General features: G+C 42.9%; 1 protein-coding gene across 1 annotated transcript in view; it reads left to right on the plus strand.

The window, feature by feature from the left end:
- Nucleotides 1–24,808, plus strand: part of LOC146798868 (nesprin-2-like) — a 1,144,883-nt gene that overhangs the window by 195,157 nt on the left and 924,918 nt on the right. Inside the window, exons 11-16 of the mRNA XM_085627789.1 lie at nt 442–582; nt 9,098–9,262; nt 10,724–10,836; nt 11,083–11,245; nt 14,510–14,606; nt 19,033–19,220. Of these exons, the coding sequence (XP_085483915.1) occupies nt 442–582; nt 9,098–9,262; nt 10,724–10,836; nt 11,083–11,245; nt 14,510–14,606; nt 19,033–19,220 (867 nt within the window). The remainder of the gene's footprint in view (nt 1–441; nt 583–9,097; nt 9,263–10,723; nt 10,837–11,082; nt 11,246–14,509; nt 14,607–19,032; nt 19,221–24,808) is intronic.

Genomic DNA, 24,808 nt, shown 5'->3' on the forward strand with positions numbered 1-24,808 from the left:
TTTCAGAGGCCAGAGCGTTCCCTCGATCTGTCCCTTTGCATTAAATCAGTTATTCAATAGGATCAATATAATCTGAGGGGCAGCTGTGCTAACTCAATATTAAGGCCGGTAGCTCTGCTGTCTGAGGCCTGAACTTTTAATTTTACTTTCACCTGATTTATAAATGGCTTTCTGAGCCAGGAGCTAGCAAACTGTGTGTAGGATAGCAGAGAGCTATGCAATCAACTGCTAGAGTTTGCAAGTTTTATCCCTGAGGGATAACACTGCTGTCTAAAGTAAACATGTGTAAGATATATACAATATGTAAGCTACCTTTGCTTTCTAAAGACGCAGGCTTCACTTTTGTGCCAGCTGTTTGAGCCGTCTCTGCTGTTTGAGGCCTGAGTTTTATTGATCTATGGCATCTAGGTTATGTTAACATGATATTTTTTGCTCCTCTAGGAAATCCTACTATTCATGAAAAGATTTAATGAGCAAAAAAGAGACTTCCTTCCAGTGTTGTCATCATTGACGGGTAGTCCTGAGAAGCTGACCACAGCTCATCTCCTGATTAAAGAAAAAATGGAAAGTCTGACGTTGCAGGTTAGAGAACGTTGCATTTTTAGAATGTTTTATCAATGATCCCTTTGTGCATGCTCTTGATTACAACTTAGATCCTTTCACTCAACAAAGAATGTGCTGGTGGTTAAAAAACATTTTCTGCATATAATTTGTTTCTCAATAGCATACTTTCCTCCACTTTAGACATATATGTGGTCCCACCTGTTCTTGTGCCCAGACATAGCCACAGTCTCATCTGTCTCTTTACATAATTCAACCACTACATAAATCTGATGTCTAGCTGCCACCAGCAAAGATGCACCTAATCTTGCTGTATGAATAGCAGCCACAATCAATCCTACACCTAGTACACATAGATAACATCTCCCTGCACGACTGCCTACAACTAGAAAGAAAGTTCCTGATATTCCTTCTTTCACAAATGTATAGGTAATCTCAGTTTATTCTATCAGAAACCGAACCTCTATTGCCTCGTCCACAAATATACATGATCTCTCATGTACATCTATGTCGGAAAATGGGTTATTACCTAGGGTGAGGGTACACCTTTCAACTTAATGCACTCTCATTAGATTACAAGACAGTTCTAAATTGTGCTTAATCCTTCGATGCACTGGCACAAGCTGCAAACAGTTCACAGGAGAAATGCGTGTTAAGGTCAAGCAGTGTCAAACAACATTAACAACATTAAGTTAATTAAAGGCAACTAAATCAGATTCTGAAACCAATTTAAAAGAATAAAGATAAGTTTAATGAGAGAGGACAAAAGGTTAAAATTGGATAAAGTGAACTGTAACTATGGATTTTAAAGTTTGAATCACTTGGCTGCTAAGCTTTTTTCCTAGAATGCTAAGCTCTTTCTTGATATTCAGGGCCATCCTAACTTTTATTTTTACACACAAGGTATCCAGGCCAGGTTTGTGTTCTTTTTTCCACATCTTGGGGATTCTAAATATACACAAGGTTTGAGGATTCCGATGGAGGGAACCAAGAAAATAGTCAAATGTAGCAAAATTGGGGTTCTATTTGGAATGGGAAAAGGTGCTGTGCAAGACAGCATACATATTTGTTTCTAAAAATGGCAACAACAGAAGGTTTTCTATGTCAGGACCACCATTTTCCCAGCTTTCAGGCAAATACTGTGGTTCATTTTTGCTAAGTGGTAGTCATTTTTTTTCATTTTGTTCAACCTACTTTGTGGCAGAAACAGTTGTGAAACCCATTGGTGATCTTGGAAGGCTCTACATATCTGAAACCTAGACAAGATTTGAAATTAAGGAAGGGGTCATTTGAAGGGCCTGACTTGCTACTGGGCTTTCCTTAATAAACAGTGGAAAACCAATGTTTTAAAAAGTATGCTTTAATATTATTTATCCTGCATTGTTCATTTAGAAGCACTGGCAGCTCCCCAACAACAAAGTCAGCCCCACAGCAGTGAACCTGGACCCCACCCTGCCACCTCAGCAAAAAACGCCCGGTAGCCAGTCCAGCCCTGGTCATTTGAGTAGATTGTGCATGGTTTTCCCAAAGAAACTCAGGGGCATATATACAAGCCCCTATCACCACCACAACTACACCTATATTGAGGTTGTGGCTGCGATAGGGGCTGCGCCTTATTTACAAGGCAGTGTTAAGCCACTTAACGTGGCTTAATGCTGCCTTGTAAATAAGGCCCCATTTCACGCTATGCTTAGCGTGAAAGGGGTGGGCAGTGGGTGTTGTGGTGGGTGTTCTACCGCAACCCCCATTCATTTTGAAGTTGCCCCCTATGTACACGGGTGGCATACATAGGAGGCAGCGCCAAAATTTAGACCAGGTAAAAACTGGTCTCAAGTTGCCAAAACGAGGAGAAATGCATTATTTCTCTTTGTTTTTGCTTTTCCATGTGTGTGGCACAAGGCAGCAAACATCGAAAAAGCAAAATGCCATGGTTTGTTTATGAGGTATCCCTTCCTGTACATTAACAAACTTTTTTTTTAAATGCCATTTTGTCACTTTCATGTGTGGAAGCAGCACACATGAAAGTGACAGGATGAAATTTTAGGATTGTTTATGTGCAGAAAGGGACACCTTCCTACACATAAACAATCCTCCCCTGCTCGCAGACACCCTTGCACTATAGTGCAAGGGTGCCTGCGTTGGCACTAAGTTGCTAAACTTAGCGCCATCGCAGGGGGAAACGCAAGGTTGCACCACATTCTTGTAAATATGGTGCAGCCTTGCGTTTCTGAAGTGGTGGAGAGAGGCGTTAAGCCAGGAAGGCTTCATTTCTCTCTCCGCCACTTCATTGTACAAATGGCCCTAATTGTTTAAATAAAAAATAACGAAAATAAGTTGGAAACATATCAATTGGTGACAAAGTTTTCATCTGTAATTGTTTGCCCTTATGGCTGATTTACTCAAAGGTAACATACCATTACAACTGTTAGGCCCTTCTGGTCTCAACCCTTCTGGTTGTCCAAACATACACGCTCCCCAGAGCAAACACATTTCAGTTTATCATGATTTTCCAATGTGTACAAACAATGTAGCAATTCATATAGATAGTAAAGTCGATTACATGAAAAATGGGAATGTGGAAACTTAAGTATTTATGAAATGTGCACACGATTCTGAGTTCAGGAATAACGGTCACTTGTACACCTGTGAATTTGGGGTTACAGATGCTTTCATATAATTCAAATTGCTAAAAAACATTTTCCTTACATTTCTGTGAAAGAAGGTTCCAGAAGCTGCGGAGATCCACAAAAGTCGTACCACTCAGTCCCCTTCTTCCCATCTCCGGATAAAAATGGTAGCTTGGCTTAGCATCTGTGGCTCAAAAGGTCCCAAGACACAATGTGGAAACTTCATCATTTCTGAGAGGAAAAATTCCCAGGTTGGCAATGTAGCTAGCTGCAGAATTTGGACCTGGGCTCGGCCTCCACTCTGGGAAACCTGCTAAACCCAGAGATATCTGAAATCTAGCTATCCAGAGGAATCCAGGGTGGTGCGACTTGCGTGGATCTCACTACCTTTTCTTGTAATGCCTTGTAAACCCCAGACTTTAGCCCAAAAACTTTTCCTTATTTTTCTGTGAGAGTTCTAGAAGCTGTGGAGGTCCACAAAATTCCTACCACCCAGCGTTCACACACTTCTGCTCCTCTAAATGGTAACCTGCTTGTGAAGTTCGACCTAGCACCCGTTACAGAAGCAAATACAGCCAGAAGCCATGTGAAGATGGTCCTCTTTTGCATGGTCCCTGATTCGATCCATTACTTTAGTTGGTGTTTGGCCTAGCCATACCAGTGGGGTACCATTTTATTGGGAGAAGTCTGTGCACACTGTGCAGTAGGAAATGTGAGGAAAACACTTGTTTTTAACCACAATTTTAAGTTTGCAGGGCACTATGTGTAAGAAAGGTAGTGGAATTCACTCAAGTCACATGGCGCTGCACTCCTCAAGGTGTCTTGTGTTTAGAAATGTCTGAGGTTAGTAGGTTTTCCTTAGGGACAATATGCTCACTGGCAGTGAAGGTTAGAAAGCCTAACTAACATTGCACACCCATCCCCTACTCAAAAACACACACCTACTGGTTGGATTTGGCACTAGCGAGAATGGAAAGTTCAAATTGTAAATGCTATTAACAAATCAACACACACAAATCACTGTCAGTAAGATAATTTGAATGTCAGAATAATGCACCTATTACTTGAACAACACAAATACGCATGAAAGCAGCAATAGTGCAATACTTGCCCTCTCTCATCCCACAGCCACATATTTCAAGGCGATCTCAAAATTAGAGCTCCTCACTACTTTCAGGGCAGTAACAAAGAAACACTGAATGGTGGTGCAGCCATTGGAAAACAACATTCACAAGACACAATAAAACAAAACAACAATAATCATTCACCACACACCAGTGTCCTGAACAGAATTTAAATTAATTTTGAAGTTACCATCACAAATCACTGAAAGAGAAACAGGGTTACAAATAAAACACCAAAAAACATGAAAGAGATGATGTAGTTAATCGAATTGTAAATTCAGATCTACATTCAAATACTTAAAGCATGGTAGTGAGCCACGGTAAACACAAACGAAAACATGTTTCAAAATAAAGCACACGCCAAATGTTTCAGAACAAATTAACTAGATTATACAAACAATTTACAAACATCCATTTACAGCCTCCCAGAGATTAGAACAAATGTGCAAGAAAACAAACAGGTGAGGGAACTCAAAAATAAAGGCATGCATGACAAACCAGAGGAAAAAAACAAGCTCACAATATATGAAACAATACTTTGGCAAAATTCCAACAAAGTGAGGCACTAACCTACAAAATGATGAAAAAGAACGGCTCCACACACCTTACCAGAGAGAGCGAGAGAGAGAGAGAGAGAGAGAGAGAGAGAAGCAAAGAAGTACCTCTCACAGTTAAAAGCAGGTTGAAAATGAACTAGGAGGCTTCAAGGGTACCAAACACTTCCTCCCACTTTTTGAAAAACAACAGTGCAGCTCTGATTGGCTAAGCTTGATTACACATTTCCTTCCGCCAACCTTTATCCATGGTCAAAGGTGTCCTATCTACTCTACAATGTTTTCCTTGCATTCTGGGGATTGTAGTACTGTGCTCCCAGTCAAAACTACTATATTCCAAAAAAACAAGCAGCCAATGTAATAAATCAAGTACTAGGAAACAAGCAGTGAAAAACAAACTGCACATCAGAAATGCTATTGAGTTACTAGCATTACCCACCCTTTCTGGTAACCTAGTGGTGCGTTCTACCATGGATACCATGCCTCTAAACATTATTTGCTTGGGGAGAAAACATATGAGGGGAATGCTTCCCCTGTCCACTAAAAAAGCAGGTAGTCTATTTGCGTTTCCGAGCAACCTCAAATAATGGACCGTATGCCCCCAGCGGTGGGCAAAGAACAAAAATAAATAAATGATGCCTTTGGATCAGTGGCCCTTGGCCAGAGTACCGCTCCTCCTACACAAAGAAATAAATATTTGGTTGTCTAGTTACCAAGGTACAGTACATGTTTAGAAGGAACAGCACACACACTGTGACAGTCTTTGGTAGTGTCACAGGACAAAGAGTCTTAAAGGTAGCAAAATCAAAACAGGATAAAGTGAGTGGCATTACAAAATGATATCCTTTCTTAAACCCAACAACTACATACCTACCAGACCAGTGTGATGCACCCGGTGTTCATTCTAGCATGCCTGCATGTAGACCATTAGGCACAGGCTTAAAGACACGAGGGGTACAAATAAAACATACATGTGCTTCTAATGCTAATAATGCACTTGCCAAAAAGACATGATAAACTGAAGCCCAACTGGAAATGAAAGATAGTGACGATAGGCAGTGGGAATTATGGGACTAGTGCACGCTGATGTTAGTCAACTAATTATGTAAGATCAGGTATATATGTATGTATTTTTTCTAATGTGCTAATTAATGTGCTTTGTTTAAATGATTAGTAAAACAATAGTGGCTGGAAGAACCGATACATATTGTGAAACACATATTGGCCAGACTGTGATTGTACCTTAACAAATGGATAAAAAGTGTACTTTTGGAACTGGCCCTCTCTGCAGGGTCACCCCCAAACATTTTGCTTTACACTCCTCCTATTTTTGCTGAATTTGTTTTCGGTGGCATAAGAAGAATTCAAATGGGTGGCTAGGGTTTAGATGGGCGTAAGTCCACATGTGCCTCAAGAGGACAACAACACAATTGACATAATGGGGTGCTCTAAAGGAAGGAGAAGGGGCCAAACAATGCTTTCACCAAAATATAAACAGCCCCCGAGCAGCCAAGATTATTGAGGTCAGTGTCAACAGTCCATGCATAGAAACTTTATTTTTTTCCAGTGTTCTTATTCTTCAATCAATTCTGACAGTTCATGTAGCCAAGACATGTTTTGTCACCAGGTTCACCAATGACTTCATCAGGGCAAATCACTAAGTGTTATACATAGTACAGCCGTATTTCAGAGGAACAAAATAAAGCCAAACTCCAGGTATAACTCAAAAAATGTTTTTGTGTAAAATATTTAATACACTGCAACAACTTAAGAGTCCTAGTAAGCTGAAATGAGAGATGGAGAGTACTCCTACATCCATGTGTATGATCAGCCTGAAATCTTTTATGCAAATACAGAGGTCTCTCATACTTGTTTTTTTTAAGGCCCCCGGGTGAAACAAATATTTCACTTTTGGGAGACAGGGGAATTTGTGGTCCCCCTCCTGAGGTGCATTTCAGCTCTGGGGACCCCACCCCCAGCAGCAGCATAATTAAGGGGGATGAGGACATGCCTAGTGTCCCCTTCCCCTAATTTAAATTTGGGGCCCTCAGAGATAGGGTCCAAGGGCAATAATAGGTTCCGGGATGGGGTACCTTGCGGCCCCCTTTCTCTTTAAAAAAAGGCTATGGGGGTCCCCAGGGCAAAGCCCTGTGGCCAACCCCCTGCCGAAAACAGGCGAAGGACGTGCATAGTGTGAGGCTGGCTGCATGTGGGGGAGTGGCTGCAGGACTTGGAAACAGGCCAGGCCTTGTTGCCAATCCCTGTTATGCACAGCTGAATGCCATGCACAGTGTGTGTAGCGTAGGCTGTAGGGCCTAGCTGCAGGTCAGGTCCTGCAACCAACCCCCTGCCATGCATGGCCGGAGGCTGGGCACGGTGAGGATTTGATTAATGTATGGCAACTAAATATTACTTCACGTTAAAATAAACCCTAGAAATTCACTGACAAAACAAAAGGTTAAAGTAACGTTAAAATTAGATCCAATGTTCAGGTTTAAACTCTGAAAATCACTGAAATTCACCAGTTATAGTTATAGTTATCTCAAGTAACCAGTGCTTTAAATGGGCCGGTACTCACCGGTACTGAGTACCGGCACTTCCGATTTTTCCTGCTGTCAGTACCGGCACTTCTCTGTAGCCAGGGAGAGTACCAGTACCCTGATCCTCGGCATGGCAGACTCAGGTTAGGTTTCTGCTCCAGTACAGGGCAGAGGCCGCTCTGCTTCCGAGGAGCTTGAAATTAACTCGGCTGAAGTATCCTTTTCCAGAGTTGCTGGTGAAGATTCCAACAGCGCCCATTGGAATGTCCCCAAACTACAGGGGGGTGAGAGGGCTTGTGTCACGCTGTGATTAAGAGGACAGGTCTCTAGACAGACCCTTCACTGTCAATCAGATGCGCAGTGACCATTTCGGTGAACGTGCCATCATGACTTTCATTTTGTGTTATGAGTTAATCTGTGTTTCTTGACTTGAACACATTTCTCATGTGTTTTAATATGCGCTGCAACTGGTACAGACGTCTCTATGTAAGATGATATTTGCCCTTAACCCCGCCCCTAGCCCCACCCACTTGCCACACCTCTATTTTAATGAGTACCTGCACTTATTTTTCCCCATTTAAAGCACTGCAAGTAACTATAACTCGTTCCCTAAGGTAACTATAATTCGCACCCTCGCCATGCACTGCTAATTGCCCTAGATATTACATCATTCATGACATCTTCTTTGACATCATTGATAATATCACTGTGCATGGCAAGGGCGCAAGTTATAGTTAGCTTAGGCACGAGTTATTCAATACTTGAGATACTGCGCATGGCAAATATGTACCAGAGACAACATTACCCTTTTTTCAGTTTTGACTCTATGAATCCATAGATTTTAACACTGTGGTGTGATTCTAAATCACACAAAAAGTGTACATTTTCGACAATAAATGTAGTCCTCCTGTTCATGAGTGTAAAAGTATGACATGTGGGAATTCACAAACATTCCCAGTAGTATACATGTAAAATTGTACCAGACACAGCTTTCCTGGGGTACCAACTTTCCAGATTACACTGTGAATAACATGTGACCTCTGCAATTTCCTCAATGTGGAGATTTACACACAGTACAACCCTGCTTCTTTTTCTTTTTTTTACCACTGGTAAAACATTTTTTTTCCCGTGGAGATACCCCTCCTCCGGCCCCCCTACATAGTTTGGGAGTGTTCCGATAACCTTCCCAGTCTCGGAGAGGAGGTTCCCCAGCCATTTGCTGAACTACAGCTCTCTCCATTTCCAGGGGTGGGAAAGGGTTGTGGAGGAGTGTGTGAATACCACAACTGACCCATTTTGTGGTTGTTTTGAAACTCTGAAGGTAAATCCCACTTTGATCCTTTCACTCAAAGCACCTCTGTTAATGGGTACCTGACTGGCGTTAAAGAGTGCCATATTCAGCAATAAATTTAGCTTTAAGCCCCTAAATCACTTTGTGAAATTGGCCCTCTGCCTATTCTTAAGAACCCCAGAAAGCTTGACTTATGTAAAACAACTTTTATCCCTTTATGTGTAAATGGGACTATGGTTAACACGAACTCCACAAATACCTAGCTCGACAGAAGTCTAAAGACATTATATCAAATCAAAGGTGCTTGAAAATGTAAAGATGTCTTCCTATCCTTCCTGTATTCATGGCCGCAGCTCCTTGTTGCAGACTGAAAGACAATAGTTTCTCTTCTTTGCTTCAGATTGCTGAATGGAAACAGAAGCTGGACCAGGATTTGCCCCCGCCCCTGGACGAGGTTGAAACCTGGCTGCGGCAGTCGGAGGATTTACTGTCGGAATGTCTGTCTGAGTCAGAGGATCACCACACAGCAATGGCGGCCGTCCAAGAACAATCCGTGTTACTTAAGGTTTGTTTATCAAGTGAGCTTTTCCTATGCAGAAGCCCTCGATGCTACCACAGTTCAAACACACTGTGGCTGCACGCAAGGTCGGGTTTATGACAGCTTCCCTCTTACTCTACAGCGCTTTGAAACCTGGCACTGCACACACACAAACACACACACACTCCACAACGCTGCCAACGAAAGCCTTCCTCTTGTTGTTTGCCCTATGGTTGACAGACAATAGTGACACATTCCTGCACACTGCTGGCTTCTGAAAATATAGTAAATAAAGGTAGAAAGAATGCTGTGGGCTAGAGGTAAGCTGACTATTGTAGGAATGTGAGGGCAGCCATGCCTGGTGCAGGTTTTACTAATGTTTACCTTGGCAAGCTTGTCCAGTAACTGTGTGAGGGCCATTATTCCTGGAAGTAAAGATATATTGAAGAACAGTGCATACCTCTCTGGCTTTCAACATGTGAAGAAACACCACGTGGACTCCTGGTGTTCTAAGTGCAGAGAGTGGTCTGTATTGCAAGCTGCAAATATTGCACAAATATAGCTTGTGCCGTAGGAAGTGGGCTCCTAATGTGGGGGATAAATAAAATACTTGAAATTCCTTGCACTAGTCATGAGTGGGGATGATTAATGGAGAGAGTTATGCATTCACAGAAGAATCGATACCAAGCTAGTCAGATAGAAAACTTGTGCTTGATAAAAAGTATATATTAAACCTGTATTTATAACCAAGGTATAGTTTACTAACTTGGATTGATTTGAAAACTGCACATATCGAATTTATTAGTTTTGCTGATTTAATCGCAGCCAATACATACTGGGTAAAATAAAAAATAAAAATTCAGATAAATTTCAGCAGGTCAAACCTGCTGATGTTAAACTGCTAAAAATTCCTGATAAATACGGTGAAATGTGGATTTTGGTGTGGTGAGCGCCAGAATCCGCATTTTATGTCCCATTCAAGGGGAAATACTCATAACAGGCGCTGATTATCACACCCAGTAAATAATGTACCGCAAAATTTTGATATTCATGAAGTACGATAAATATTGTACTTAGCACTGGTCAATTTGGAATGAGGACTATAACTGTAAAACTTGATTTTTGTGTTGTGGTGTCTGCATGCTGGGCAGACTTCCGTTTTACAGGCCAAGCCCTGGTTATTTCATTCTCCCACCAATGAGAGCAGAGGACAGTATCAGTATGCTGAAAGCTCTGCAGGTGAACACCCTGTCATCCTTTGGAATTAAAGTAGAATTGCAGCCAATACTAGGATTCCTCCCACGTCAGGATTTCAAGACAGTTATTGCTTAGCTTTCCAGTCAGGCATGGAAGTTGCAGCAGCCATAGCTCTCCCAACTTGTTCTTTTATGGGGAATGATCAGCCCATTGAAAATGGATTTCTTAAGGATGCTCTAAGCCGAAGAGCGCTGGTGAGCGTGCTCTACTGACTTGTGCCTTTTTTTGCAGGAGCTTCTGGTGAGTTCCGAGCAGCAGTTGAACATCCTACAGTCTTTTGTGAATGAAGATGAGAAAGGGGAGGTGTTGGTTCCAACCGATAAACTAGATGAACTGAAAGAAAGGTTTGCTTGGTGTTTTTAATTTTGACATATTTTTACCACTTTTTTGAGGTACATATTTACAAATGTTTAGTAGACTTGTGACAACTTATACTTTCTCTGGTCCTACTTTATTTTTTCCTTCTGTCATGTTTTTTCTTAATACAACTGGAAACATTCTGTAAATTTGTTTTTTTCTGTAATTCCCAGTCAATTTCTCATTATTGTTATCATCAAATGACAAATCTGTTCGGTGCTTTACCTTTGCAGATTTGACAGCATTATTGCAGCCAATGCTGGTGGACTTCTCGACTACCACCTTGCCAGGCAGTCTGTTTTGGTTCTGCTGGACCAAGCCAAAGCTAAGCTGGACACGTGGAACGCTCAGCCCGGAACACAAGAGGCAGTCGAATCCTCGTTAGAAGATTGGGATGTAAGGCGACAGTATTTATTTCGGATGTGAAATGGAAGAGTGAAATGTTAATAAGATGTTACTAAATAACTAAGCACTTTCTGTGCATAGACAGATATATATTGAACTATTTAATCCATCCAATTTCTTACGGTTTAGACTCCTTCTGAACTGGGATTCAATTGAGCGGGCATATTACAGTGTCTACAAGCAATGTCTTTCAATGACAATCCTGACTGTGTCACACTTTAAGTGGCTGCATTGCACCTTCTGTAAATCACTCCAAATGGTCAGTATTGTGAATAAGACATGTCGTCCATATTAGGTGCCCCACTTGGTTTGTAAATATATTTTATCGATGTGACAAAAAGGTTTAGCAGCAGCCAGCAGCAGATTGTGTGCAGGGTGTGAGCAGTGCACCATATAATACCACAAGGTAAAGAGAAGAGTAAAGATAACAAGGGAAGGTTGAGAGAGCAGTGATATATCCCCTAGCAAATAGCAGCAGTTTTAAGAGGATTAGGGCTTGGAAACAAAGCACCCCCCCCCCCCCATGATACTACTGGTTAGTTTGGCAAGCTTACTGTCAGATTTGAAATCACGGGGAGCCACTGTATTGTAGCAGAAGGCTATGATTACAGCCCATGCAGTGGTAGGTCAATATGTCTAGGAGTAAGTTGAGAGAGATTGTTTAGACTAAGCCAGGTGTGTGATATTCCTTTCACTGGAAACAGGTGTTTATGGGTGAACATGACAAATCCAATCTCCTCGTTGTTTAAGTACATTATTCCCTGTGTTTTAATTTCAGTCTAGGGTTAGAATATGGATGCAACTTTTTACTGTTCTAGCAGTTCTAACTCCATGCTAATGTAGTCTGCATGTGTAATGCTGTAGGTGTAAATGAAAATCAAAGGAAGCAAAGTGACCAGTTCTGACCTCGAAAGCCAATCTAGATACAAGGTTTGCTCAATGCAACTGTGCAGCAGTCCTGTGTGCTACTTGAACATAGTAGGCCATAGTCACAAAAAAATGAAAAAACCATGGGCGCAGATTTACTCCTCCATCTGAGCCTATTTTCCCCTTTTTTCTAACTTTCAAACAGTCCCAGAAGCCCACATGAAAAGCTGTGCCAGGCACATAGGGAAGTATTTATTTCCTCTAGAGAAAGCCCACCCGGAAATCCTCACTAAATCTGGGGTTGACCCGTTCCCCTTTCCATCACGGAGTAAATCTATGACCATTTCCAGTAAGTAAAGGGAGCTTGTGAATGCCACGAACCAACATATTAGTTAATATCCCAAACTTCCAAGGCAAGCAGCACCTTGGAACACCCACTTCTCGCCCTTTGAGTGGGATATAGTACTGCAGACTTCACTGCACTTTTCTCTGCACTTTTAATTATGAAATCCACAGTCGCAATGTACAAATTCTTGCCAGGAATCTCTTTGTGATTTCCTGGCAGTAGTAAAAAAGGTAAATTTGTTCGTAAGTCTACCTTTGTGAATAGTTCCTAATGTGTTTGATACTGGTGCGTCTTGCCACCCAGTTTCACACTTTTATCCATTTGGGTGATAGGACTCCCAGTCTTCCTTTTATCTTCTGAAATGCAACAGTGAAATCATGCAATCTATAGTAACTGCTGAACATCAAGGGAGGGACCATTAATACTAAGAGGCTGATTATGATGTCGGCGTACTGCCGGACACCGTATCGGTCTGGGACAACCCGACCTCAGCTCGGTGGTTCAAACCTCAGGATTACGATGCAACCGCCCATAGGTTGGGCGCAAATATCCATTTGTCAATGGAAGCTGGTGCGGTGGGCAAACAAGCTTCCATTGACAAATGGATGTTTGTAAACATCCCTGAACCGTGTGGCAGGCACCTCACAGATCCTGCTACACGGTGCAGGGATGTTAAAGGAGGCACCATAGGGGCGCCTCAGGCCCCATAGCGGATGGCTTGCTAGATCCCCCCAAAGACACTTTCTGACAGCCTTTTGTCTGCCTTTTGAAAGGCAGACATGAAAAGGCTGTTGGAAAGTGGCATCAAAATCCCAACGGCGGAGCCAAGCCTGGCTCCGCTGTCATTATGGTGGGTTCTGACGCACTGGCAAGCTCCTTGATGCATCCGCTCGGCGCATTGTAATGTGGCGGGCAGACCGCAGGGGCAGATATCGATGCTGGACCCACCAACATCATAATCAGCCCCTCTGGGTCTCAATATGAGTCCTGTAATTTCTGGTCTAGTGACAACTCACTCAGTAAAAACCATTAACACGGTACCCAGAATTTCCTGAATATAGCATTATTAAATTCTGAGTTTTGCACATCGAAGGAATTGAAGTTTTGCACACGGATTTTCACATATTTTGACTCCCATCTACATCTCACTACATTTTTCATGGCCAAAACGTGAATTGGGAAAATTGCCAGATCTTTCACACACTTTGTAATCCCTATTTGGGTTTTTGGTGAACATTCCTGTTTTTTCGGGATTGCTTCTTTAATGTGCTCTGGTTAACCTACATTAAAGCTTAATGCAAGTGCATGGATTGCTTTTCTTATCCTACCAAAAATATTCAAAGGCAAAGCAAGCTCAAACAGAACTGCCCAGTCTCCTGCATTTACTGATCCAAAGGGAACAGGGACATTTCAATGGAAAAATAGATCTACCGTCACTGTACCGCAGTTAATAAATATCATTTGCAGCATCACCAAATAAAGTAACTTGATTTGTTTTGAGCTTAATACGATCTTTGTTTCCATCACATTTTAGAATTACAAAAAATTGCTTCATTAGTGCTTTCCTAATTGCTGATATAATTCTAAATATGTGTATAGTTAATTTCCTGATATTTATTTTTTGTTGGCTGTTAAAAAAAAAAATGACATGGTACATCCTTTCCTTTAGTTTCCTGCACCCCAGCAAGATTGTCACCTAGATCACTTTTACAAATTCTTCTCACTTTGGATACAGAGAATTAAAATTAAATACCAGTTTTCCAATAAGCTAAATATTGTCAAAAAATATAGCGTGATATTTGACTTTTGTCTTTTCGCAGCAAATGTGACAAGAAAAATACATAATTTAAAAGTATCTTTATTGCTCATTCACCTTCCGAACTCTCGCGTGAATATTTTTGGGGGTACTGCAGGGTAAACAAAAGCTGGAGAAGTTATTACTGGGATAATAACATGTTTACTAGCATATTTCTGGTCACACTGTTAGGTCAATTACATCTATTCTGTTTGTACTGATAGCCATTTCTTTCCCATTTCTGCAGGATTTCATCGAGGAGAAACAATTTCTAGGTGAACTAGAAGCTGCTTTTCAAACTTTCAAGGAATTGAACTCCACATATTTAAACACTGCAGCCTCAGGTAAAAATATTTCATTTACTAGCGATACCTGTTTAAACACGATCACACAGAGAAGGTTTGTTGCACTGTTACTTGATTTTGCACTACTTTTTGCATATAGCTTATTATTTAAAGAAGATTTACAATACCAGGTCCGTTCAATGCTTGCAAAAATCTAGATAGAAGTGTAATTTTCATGTATTTAAATAATTGAAACAATATCTGTCTGTTTTCATGAATGAAAAGATGAAACAAGGAAAAATACAATGAGGTGCTATAACCACAGTCTAAGCAGGTAATTTAGGGCTTTGTGGAACTGAAAAACCACCATAAATCAGTAGAGTTCTGCCCTGAGAAACCTCATTGATCTTGTCTACTTTTAGAAATTCCCAAAACTACAAGTAAAACTCACATTGCAGCTTTCGCCAATATCACCAAGATACTATGGAATAGCCTATGTGAAAACAATAGACTTGAGGCCAACCTCCCATCCTTTGGTAAAACCTAACATTCATCTCTTCCGAATTCATATTGAAGACTACTCTTTTCCCCTTACACCACTTCTTCCCTCCACCCTCACGCTTTACATAATATATTTAATTTTTAGGCACAGCTACAATTAAATGTTATTTTACTGTTCCAACAATGTTCCTCCATCTCATTGTTACTTGTGAAAAACACTCAGCTGTCCATGTGACAAGGTCTACACAACTTAAACACAGTTAATAAATAAATAATTAATGAATCATCTAGGGACGTTTGTTTATCTGTACCTCTAGTTTCCAGTTTCTGCTCTCCTGTGTTTAAAAAGTAAACAAATTCCATTGGACAGTGAACCATTTCTCCCATCATCCAATGGGGGTTTGCGCGTCGACACAAGCCCGTGTTCCCAGACTTAAGAGGTCTGGTTGTGGGCATCCTTTACAGGATGCCAGGTACTGAAGCTTTCGTTCCAGTTAAAAGTGTAATGGAGAGAGCATAAGGGAACAGGAAGATGGCACTGAAGGAGAGATGCTGCCCTCAACAATAAAATAAGTGCCAGTTTTTGTGGCTTGGATGTACACGCTGGCTTGGTTTGAGAGCCCTAAAATCAGGCCCGTTAAAATATGGATGTTTTTTCAAATCCTGAAAAAAAGAAAAATCACTGTGTAACTACGCATGGCTATAAACCATGCTCAGTGAGCACTATGTACATGAGGGCGGTATAAGGCTCGGCACACTGAGCCCATTTCTCCAAAGGCCATGGACAACTGGTTCAGTAGGGTGGGGGCTGGTGTTGGGCCTGAGCTGCCTGCCTGCCGCTGAGTTGGTCTCATGGGGATCCTGACCAAAGGCTCTGTGGTCAAGCCCTGATGGGTGACCAAAGGCTGTATGCAGTGGGGGTTAGGTGCTGGGTGGGGTAAATACATAAACATAGTAGTTCTATGAAGTATATCATCAAAACCACTTTAAAAAAACTTCGGTAGACGTAAGTTATTGTTTCTATTATGATAAGCAATAAACTTACATATTTTGTTTTTATAAAATGAGAAATTTAATGCAAAAAGAAAGCTAAAGTGATTGATGGCTGAGAAAAAAAACACTGATATTGGGCAGTTATGGCTAACTAACACTCCCCCCAATGCACTGCTCTTATTCTTACACTTGATGCCAAGGATACCATCACCAAGAACATTGTCAAACATATCACTGGTTACACCATATATCACTTGGAAGGCTTTGAGATCTGTGTATGTTGTATAAAAAGAGCTACCTAATAGACACAAGCTAGAATACTGGAAGAACACATTGTTGAGGCTTTAAAAACACATTTTCTTCTGCCTTGGGGTACAGATTTTCAGAGGATGTTCAACAGAGGAGAAAAGAAATGTATGTTGAGTAGATCTAGAACATTTTCTGCAGGTATGTAGCGTGTTGCTAACCGTGCCTGACAGTTTTCAGAGTGTGAGTGATGGAGGTGTGCAGAGCATGCTAACTGTGCCTGACAGTTTGCAGGGTGTGAGTGATGGAGTACAGAGTGATTTTGTTTCAGAAAGCATGAACATTGGTCAAAAGGGTGGCAGGCTCAAAGCACATTTTTCAATAATATTGCAAGCTCTTTAATATGTATACAGGTTTCTGAAAATACAGCTGGAAAGTACCCAGTGAAATACAAGCTATAACTTTCTGTCATTAATAGCTGCATAAATATTTATGTAAAAAAAATGTTACCATGTCACTCCGATCAATCAATTTTACCTGCACTAAGTTGGTGTCAATAGGGTTTAGGAATGTCCATAAATTTGACTATTCCATAGTATGACAAACCTCTGCAGACCAATACCGTCAAAGCCCAATTTGGGGAACAAAGGTAATCACTTCAATGCTTGCTGTCCCTGTGCTGCAATGTGGCCTAATGTCAGACTGATATTGATCTTATCGGGAAGTTGCTTTCATACTGGCATTCTCAATGATCTTAGCAGTGAATGACAGTTCTGTAATTGGGTTGATTAGCATCCAGTATTGTTTATTTTGGTGGGGTAGAATTTGCCTGGTCTTGAGAGCATCAATAAAGGTGACTTCCAGAAGTTATGTTTTGATGATGTTCTATAGCCGTGTTGGTATTTCTCCTGATAACCCCTTCAGAATTTATGTGATATTTTATTTAAAGTTGCTTTCAGGGCCCCTGGGCGACCAAAGCAAACACAAGGAGATGATGGAAGGAGCGCTGAAACTTTTCAGACACTCACCTCCAGTCACAGATCTGGGTTGAATCCATCATTGTTCTGTAGCTCCCTTCGCCACCCCAGTTCAGACCCAACTATATGCAAATCAGTCTTGACCCTGTGCCTCATGGGAACAGTCCAGCCTGAACTGCCAAGCCAGGTATTCCCTGGACCGGAAACAAGCATTCTGGGACCGGTTTCAGGGTAAACACCCCTCATCAGCCAGGCTAGCTTGATCTGCTGCTTGAAGTGTGTAAAAGGTAGACCATTTGTTTGTGTCGACTTGTGGACTTATTGTGGGGGTTTCAGGGGTTGGTGAGCTGTCATATCTTGCCTGTCTTGTACTGGAGAACGTGGTGATTGCAGGGCACTTTTCCTCGAATTAGGCAACTTAAGTGATTTTTGTGGTTTCACACACTGCTTGATCTTGTTAAAGAGCATACCACTGCTTTTGGAGGCTTTGTTGAGGATTTTTGTAATGAAAATTATATTGAGATTATTGGTGAAATGGGATCAGTTGTATTGATTTTGTGAGAGATTGCTGATTGTGCTGATGTGTATGAGTTGGCTCCTGTGTTCTGTGAATTTGCCATGGGTAGTGATGAATGGGACATTAATGTGTTTGTTTTGGCTGCTGGTGTGTGTATTGACAGTTCATGGTTGCAGTGTGCCGGTGTTTGTGTGTGTGTGTGTATGGGAGATGACTGTGATATTGCCTAGGGAGGAGGTGAGCAGGTATATGGTGGATGTGCTCTTGTGATGTCGAAGGTGTGAGATACAGCAGTTCTGGCACTACGCTTTAATGTGTTCCGAATAGGACTGCATAGGGTTATGACATATAGGAGACACCCTGGTCATCATCCACACTCTTCCTAAAAAACTGAGAGAAGGTTGCACTGGTCCATTTTTTGTCTAGACTAACAGTTTGCAAGTGTAAATCCTGTGCATGTGTAGGTAATATTGCTTGTCTGTGAGTTCTTGAACTAGAGAGCATAATAATGTGACTGCATGGTGTATATGTGCTTGGAAAAGTGAGCAGTATAATTTGTTTGAAACTCTGTCTGTGTTAAACTGGCTTACTTTGTGGATGATTGGCAGCATGCATGATCACACTCTTCTAGTGGCTTTGCTACTAAGCAAACTCTACAGGGTCTCATAAAGTACCATGAACAGATATAACACCAGCCTTCATTATGGACCATTCAGAGAAATGTATTGTGTGGTGATTTTTTTTATTGTGTGTTTGATTTATGATGTAACTGGCTGCGAAGCAATGAGCACTGAAATGTAACCCTAGGCAGGGATAGAATATATGTGTGTGCGTGTAAAAATCTGACATATTGTCACAGTTGTTCTCTACCTGTTTTTCAAAGACTTCGAAACGTTCCTTCAGAAAGACTTGTTTGTGGAGTCCCCTATCAACAGAACACAATAACTTCCTCACGCTCCTATCTGACAACATAGTATTCCGTACCACCTTCCTCCCGGTCCTTGTTTTGACTACCATACTTATAGTGTCAGAGCACAATATATTAGGGCATGGGGAGCAAATGATTTGAAAGGTACAAACACAATATAAAGTAAGTCATCTAAAAGAATTATAAGCCTCATATTCGAAAAGTGCTATCAGTTCTTTGTCACAAGAAATTAGATACCCGTATCATTCCTTTTTACTTTTCTTACAGACTGGTCTATTTATCTTTATTCTTTGCTTACAGCCTTTTCTTTTTTTCTCCTAATAGATGACTCCTTTGAGCTTCTTGACAAATCATTTAAAAAGTTGGAATCTGAGGTGTTATCGTGCACCAAGTCTATTCATGATGCAAGGACAGCATTGGAGGAGATTGTGTCATCTTGGGCAACATATACAGAGAACATCCACCTACTGAAGCCATGGCTGGACGGCGTAGGGAGAGAGCATCCTACAAAGGTACATGTCCCTCTGGTTTTAAAAGGTGATGTCTTGCTAAAGTATTGTTTTTCCTGATTAAACATTTTACAAACTACACTCTAGAAGTTAAAATAGAACTGGTGCTATAAACAGCACTTTGTAGGTCTTGCCTACAGACATCTTAAGTTATCTGGTGCGAGCTAATGCTGTCACACAACATAAAACACTAACATTCATTTTGGGCAGACTTTTACAGCCTTTGGAGATAGTAGTTCAGCTACCTTTAGGCAGTGTTTAAAAGCTCTGCTCATCAACGCTGTCATCATCCCATGTAATTTTGCGGATGGAAACACGATATTGGTAGCTCCATACAGTTGTTTTGCCCCTTTCCACCCCTTCTAATCCTTTGTTTCCTCTTCTTCCCTGTCACTCTTTATTTAGTATTTATTTTACAAATTTTTTAAGTCCTTGTATTACCCAGATACACCGAGGAGAGTAAAGTTTATGTACGCTTTTGATCTGGCTTGTCCACAAGTTCTTTACTGCCCAACCATGCGTCTATCTAACCTTGCTCATTCAGGCATTGAATTGGGTCATACCTGGGCCTTTATATGTATATATATATATATATATATATATATATATATATATATATATATATATCTCTGCTTGGTGTAATCATCGGAATTTAACCAGTTACAAAATGGTAGCCTAATCTGTGGCTTCTTTGCGCTCATGCATTGTACATCTAGAGCACCTATATAGTTTATATATTCTAGCCATTCTGTATGCAGTAAAGCTGCTTTCTTAAACTAGTTCTTGCAGATTTCCCTTCTGGCTAGCAATATCTTAGGGAGCGATAGTCTACTTTTGTTAGACCTAGCACCCTTGGTGTGGTTTTCCCCTAACCATTAGCCTTCAACCCTCCTCCTGTTTTGCTGACTTCGTTTTTGTTGTCCTTAGGAGTCTGCTCACCTTTGCTAAAGTGCTTGTGCTCTCTCCTTAATCAATCAATCAAAGACATTTATAGAGCGCACTACCTACCCGTAGGGTCTCAAGGCGCTTAGAGGGGGGGGGGGGTGCCGTTACTGCTCGAACAGCCAGGTCTTCAGCTTCTTCCTGAAGGAGAGGTGGTCTTGGGTCAGGCGCAGGTCGGCCGGGAGGGAGTTCCAGGTCTTGGCGGCCAGGTAGGAGAAGGACCTTCCTCCTGTTGTGGCTCTACGGATGCGTGGGACGGCGGCGAGGGCGTGGCTGGCAGATCGGAGGTGGCGTTTGGGAGCGTAGAAGTTGATTCGGTTGTTAAGGTAGCTTGGGCCTTGATCGTGAAGGGCTTTGTGTGCGTGGGTGAGGAGCCGGAAGGTGATTCTTTTGTTGACGGGGAGCCAGTGCAGGTCTCTCAGGTGTCCGGAGATGTGGCTGTTCCGTGGGATGTCGAGGATGAGTCTGGCTGAGGCGTTCTGGATCCGCTGGAGTCTCTTCTGGAGCTTGTCGGTGGTTCCGGCGTAGAGGGCGTTGCCGTAGTCCAGTCGGCTGGTGACGAGGGCCTGGGTGACGGTCTTCCTGGTCTCCGTGGGGATCCACCAGAAGATCTTCCGAAGCATGCGCAGGATGTTGAAGCACGACGAGGACACGGCGTTGACTTGCCTGGTCATGGAGAGGGAGGAGTCCAGGATGAAGCCCAGGTTGCGTGCGTGGTTCGTCGGTTTGGGTGCGGTGCCCAGGGTGGGGGGCCACCAGGAGTCGTCCCAGGCGGAGGGCGAGGAGCCCAGGATGAGGACCTCCGTCTTGTCTGAGTTCAGTTTCAGGCGGCTCGTCGTCATCCACTCGGCTACCTCTTTCATCCCTTCGTGCAGGTTGGCTCTGGCGGCGGCGGGGTCGTTGGTCAGGGAGAGGATCAGCTGGGTGTCGTCGGCGTAGGAGATTATATTGAGGTTGTGTTGGCGTGCGATGGCCGCGAGGGGGCTCATGTAGACGTTGAAGAGTGTAGGGCTCAGCGAGGATCCTTGAGGGACGCCGCAGAAGACTTCGGTGGCCTCTGACTTGTACGGTGGTAGGCGGACTCTCTGTGTTCTTCCGTCGAGGAAGGAGATGATCCACTCCAGTGCCTTCTCCTGGATTCCGACGCTGCAGAGGCGCTGCACTAGGGTGCGGTGGCAGACCGTGTCGAAAGCCGCGGAGAGGTCTAGGAGGATGAGGGCCGCTGTTTCTCCGTTGTCCATCAGGGCTCGGATGTCGTCGGTGGCGGCGATGAGGGCGGTCTCGGTGCTGTGGTTGGCACGGAATCCGGACTGCGAGGGGTCGAGGGATCCTTAAAACATGGTAGAATTGGCTTACGCCCAATTGGCATATTTAATTTACTTGTAAGTCCCTAGTAAAATGGCACTACATCTTCCCAGGGCTTGTAAATTAAATGCACTAGTGGGCCTGAAGCACTGATTGTGCCACCCACTTAAGTAGCCCTTTAAACATGTCTCAGGTCTTCCATTGCAGCCTGTGTGTGAAGTTTTAAAACTGACATGTCAACCTGGCAAAATAAACCTTTTGCCACCCTCAGACCTTCCTTTTTAATAAATTTAAGTCACCCCTGAGGTAGGCCCTGGATAGCCCAGAGGGCAGGGTGCGGTGTATTTAAAATGTTGAACATGTACTTTTTAGTTTTACATATCCTGGTTGTGAAAACCTCTTAAATTCCTCTTCACTACTTCAAGGCCTACCGCTCCCATAGGATAACATTGGCGTTATCGTATTACATTTAATAAGCTGTAACTTCCAATTGGGAACAGGTAACTAGTTCATGTTTGCTGTCTCTGGAACTGTAATGAAAAAAATCCTCTATTATTGTAAAGTTGGATTTTAAATTACAATTTTGAAAATGCCACTTTTAGAACGTTGTTATTTTCCTGCCTTAGCCACTTAGTGCCTGCAGCATTTCTCTGAGTCACATGACTGGGTGTAGTTGACTGTACGGTTTTGTGCTTTTCTCCTAGATAGCCACACACAATTGAGAGCTTAGGAGTGCCTGAATGGGCCATCACTGGTCCTCCTTACACTTGAATAGGCTGTGTCCTGGTTCCACACAAAGGGACTGCATACCCCCTGTAGTTAGCATCGAGCCACGTGCAGGGGAGGCTGGAAACCTGTGCACTTCAAAGAGAAACCTCAAGGAGCTTCTCCCACATCAAAGGAGGCCCCTGGTATAAATATTGGACCTCGGACACCAACTCTTCAGTACACTTCTGGAACTGTGGAAACTCTGCCAGGAAAAATACTGCTGTGCTGGTGAAAGGACTGCCACTATGCTGGACTGCTGCCCTACTGGACTACTGCCTGAGGGATTTGGACCTGTATCTGATCCCAGGACTCCCAGAGTTACTCTAAGGGCTAGACTTCTGGCCTCCTGTTCAGAACCACAGGAACATAACAGGCTGACAGCTACCTGAACCAGCACCCAGTGTCACAACTTGTAGTGGTCTTACCGGTTCTGGCGTGTTGGAGAGATTCTCGACTTCGGTTCTTGAGGGTTCTGGTCTGTCCGAGGTAAGGGCGACCCCTTCTGGTAGCCACAGTGCTTCCGACAAGGAAAAAGGCCAAAGCAGGAGTCCCAAGAGGCAAAAACCCTGTAGGGAAAAACCTCTGATGGAAGTGGGACTCCAGGAATGAAAAGGAAGGAAAGAAGCTACCAGTAAGGAGGAAATAGAAGGCAAGGAATCCAAACCAGAATAGAAGACTATAATGAGGAACAAGGAGCACCAGAAGGATTCACAGATACACCAGGGAGCAGCACAGGATACCAACAGGAGCAAGGACACACCAGCAGGAGCAAAGAGTGTTGCAACACAAGAAATTGAAGTATTCAGCCCTTTAAATACCCATGAATGAGAAGTGACCAACCAAGAACAGGAAGTGACCAAACAGGAAAAGGAAGTGACCAAACAGGAAGTAAGTAACCACCATCTTGGATAAGGAAAAGGATAGTGGGCGGAATAGGAAGGTAGCCATCTTGAATTGGTAGAGCAGATGCTTCCCAAGGCCTTCTGGGAAGAAGACTATGGAATCATGGGAAGGCAAGATGGCCCCAAGAAGAATTGAAGAAAGAAATATATATCCAGTGAAAGGAAGGTAAGAATATAGTACCCCAACATGTGAAAATAGGAAGCCGCAGTTCCAATCCAGAGCTGCGGCATTCTTGTCATGCAAATTGTCAGACAACGGGTCGCCGCATAGGTATGAGACATGCCCGATACAGAAAGAGAGCAGGCAAAACGGCAAAACAGCAACAGCGGGCCGCCGCGCAGTACCGTGACGTGCCGGAAGAAAAGAGGGAGGCACTGCGGGCTGTATAGCGGCCCGCGATGAAGAAGCGGGCAGTACCACAGGCCGAATCACGGTCTGTGGTGCAACACCCAGATCCAGCTGGCACAAGCCTCTGACCCTCAAGTGATACCCTTGGGTGGCCTGAGAGAGGCTAAATTGAAGTTTTTGGGCGCTTCATAACTGTTTATGGGCCCGTTGGTGCCAAAACCTTTTCACTCGCACAGTCCACCAGCTCAAAGTTACAGCATTGAAAAGCACCACCTCGAATCTCTGGCCCTCTTGACAGTGCCCAAAACAGGAACTTCGCGCTTCAGTGACATCATACACAATACCAGGCCTGCTCTTCGTGCTACATCGATGACTGTCCACAACACTTCTCTGCTCCTCGCGGCCCCCCTCGTCCACGAACGAGACTATTAGTGGCTGGACTGAAAAGGTAACTTTTCAGTGGGACTAACATGGTTCCTTTACCCGCTTTCCATCATGGTCAGCCTGAACTTATAACTTTCTCCCGGTCTTGCATGACCAGATAGCCACGAGCCGCGCTTTGGGCTTTTTGGCAATTTGATTTAAATCTTTCAAATTACATATCTCTGGTTGTACTGATTGGATTTTTGTTGTTTTTGTCTCAATTTATTTATTACATTTTGCTCTAGTCTTCTAAGTTGGTGTGGGATTTTTCTTTTGTTGTTTTTTCACTTTAGTCCTGTTAGAAGTTCTGCATAAATACCTTACACGTTGGCTCTAAGTTAAACTTGACTGCTCCAGAGGATTGAGCACAGGTTAATTTGGGGTTTGTTTGTGCCTCACCCTGACAAGGATTGTGGTTGCTGCTTGAACAGGTGTTCAGTCACCTCAACCAGTAATCCAATATCTCACAACGTTGAGTTGATGAAAGTTTCTTTCATGTTCATCTTTTCTTACTATCCTAAAGATGGCAAGAATTGGGGTTACCTCTATCTTCTGTACAGACATTTCTGTTGCTGTCTTATCCTCTTTGTACAAACATGATTGCACCATAGGACAACTAACAAACATGTGTAGATTGTCTGCATTACTGCATCCACGATCTGAAAGAGACACGTTAGTGATAGATTCCTTACCTTAGAATATCCCCAGGCGTCAGACTGAATCCGGAAATGTTTCATCAGCAGAACCCCTGCACGTCGGTAGGCGTCGTCGTACGGCTCCGCGTACGTCGCTGGCGTCGTTGCCGCCGAGATGACGTCGTCAGAGCTACTTAGATGCGCCCACGTGCACTGACGTCAGTTCTTTCTTTTTCCGTGCAGCAGCGCAGATCCGAGAGAGAGCGG

Source organism: Triturus cristatus, chromosome 9 (assembly GCF_964204655.1).
Source record: "Triturus cristatus chromosome 9, aTriCri1.1, whole genome shotgun sequence".
NCBI classification, from domain to species: Eukaryota; Metazoa; Chordata; class Amphibia; order Caudata; family Salamandridae; genus Triturus; species Triturus cristatus.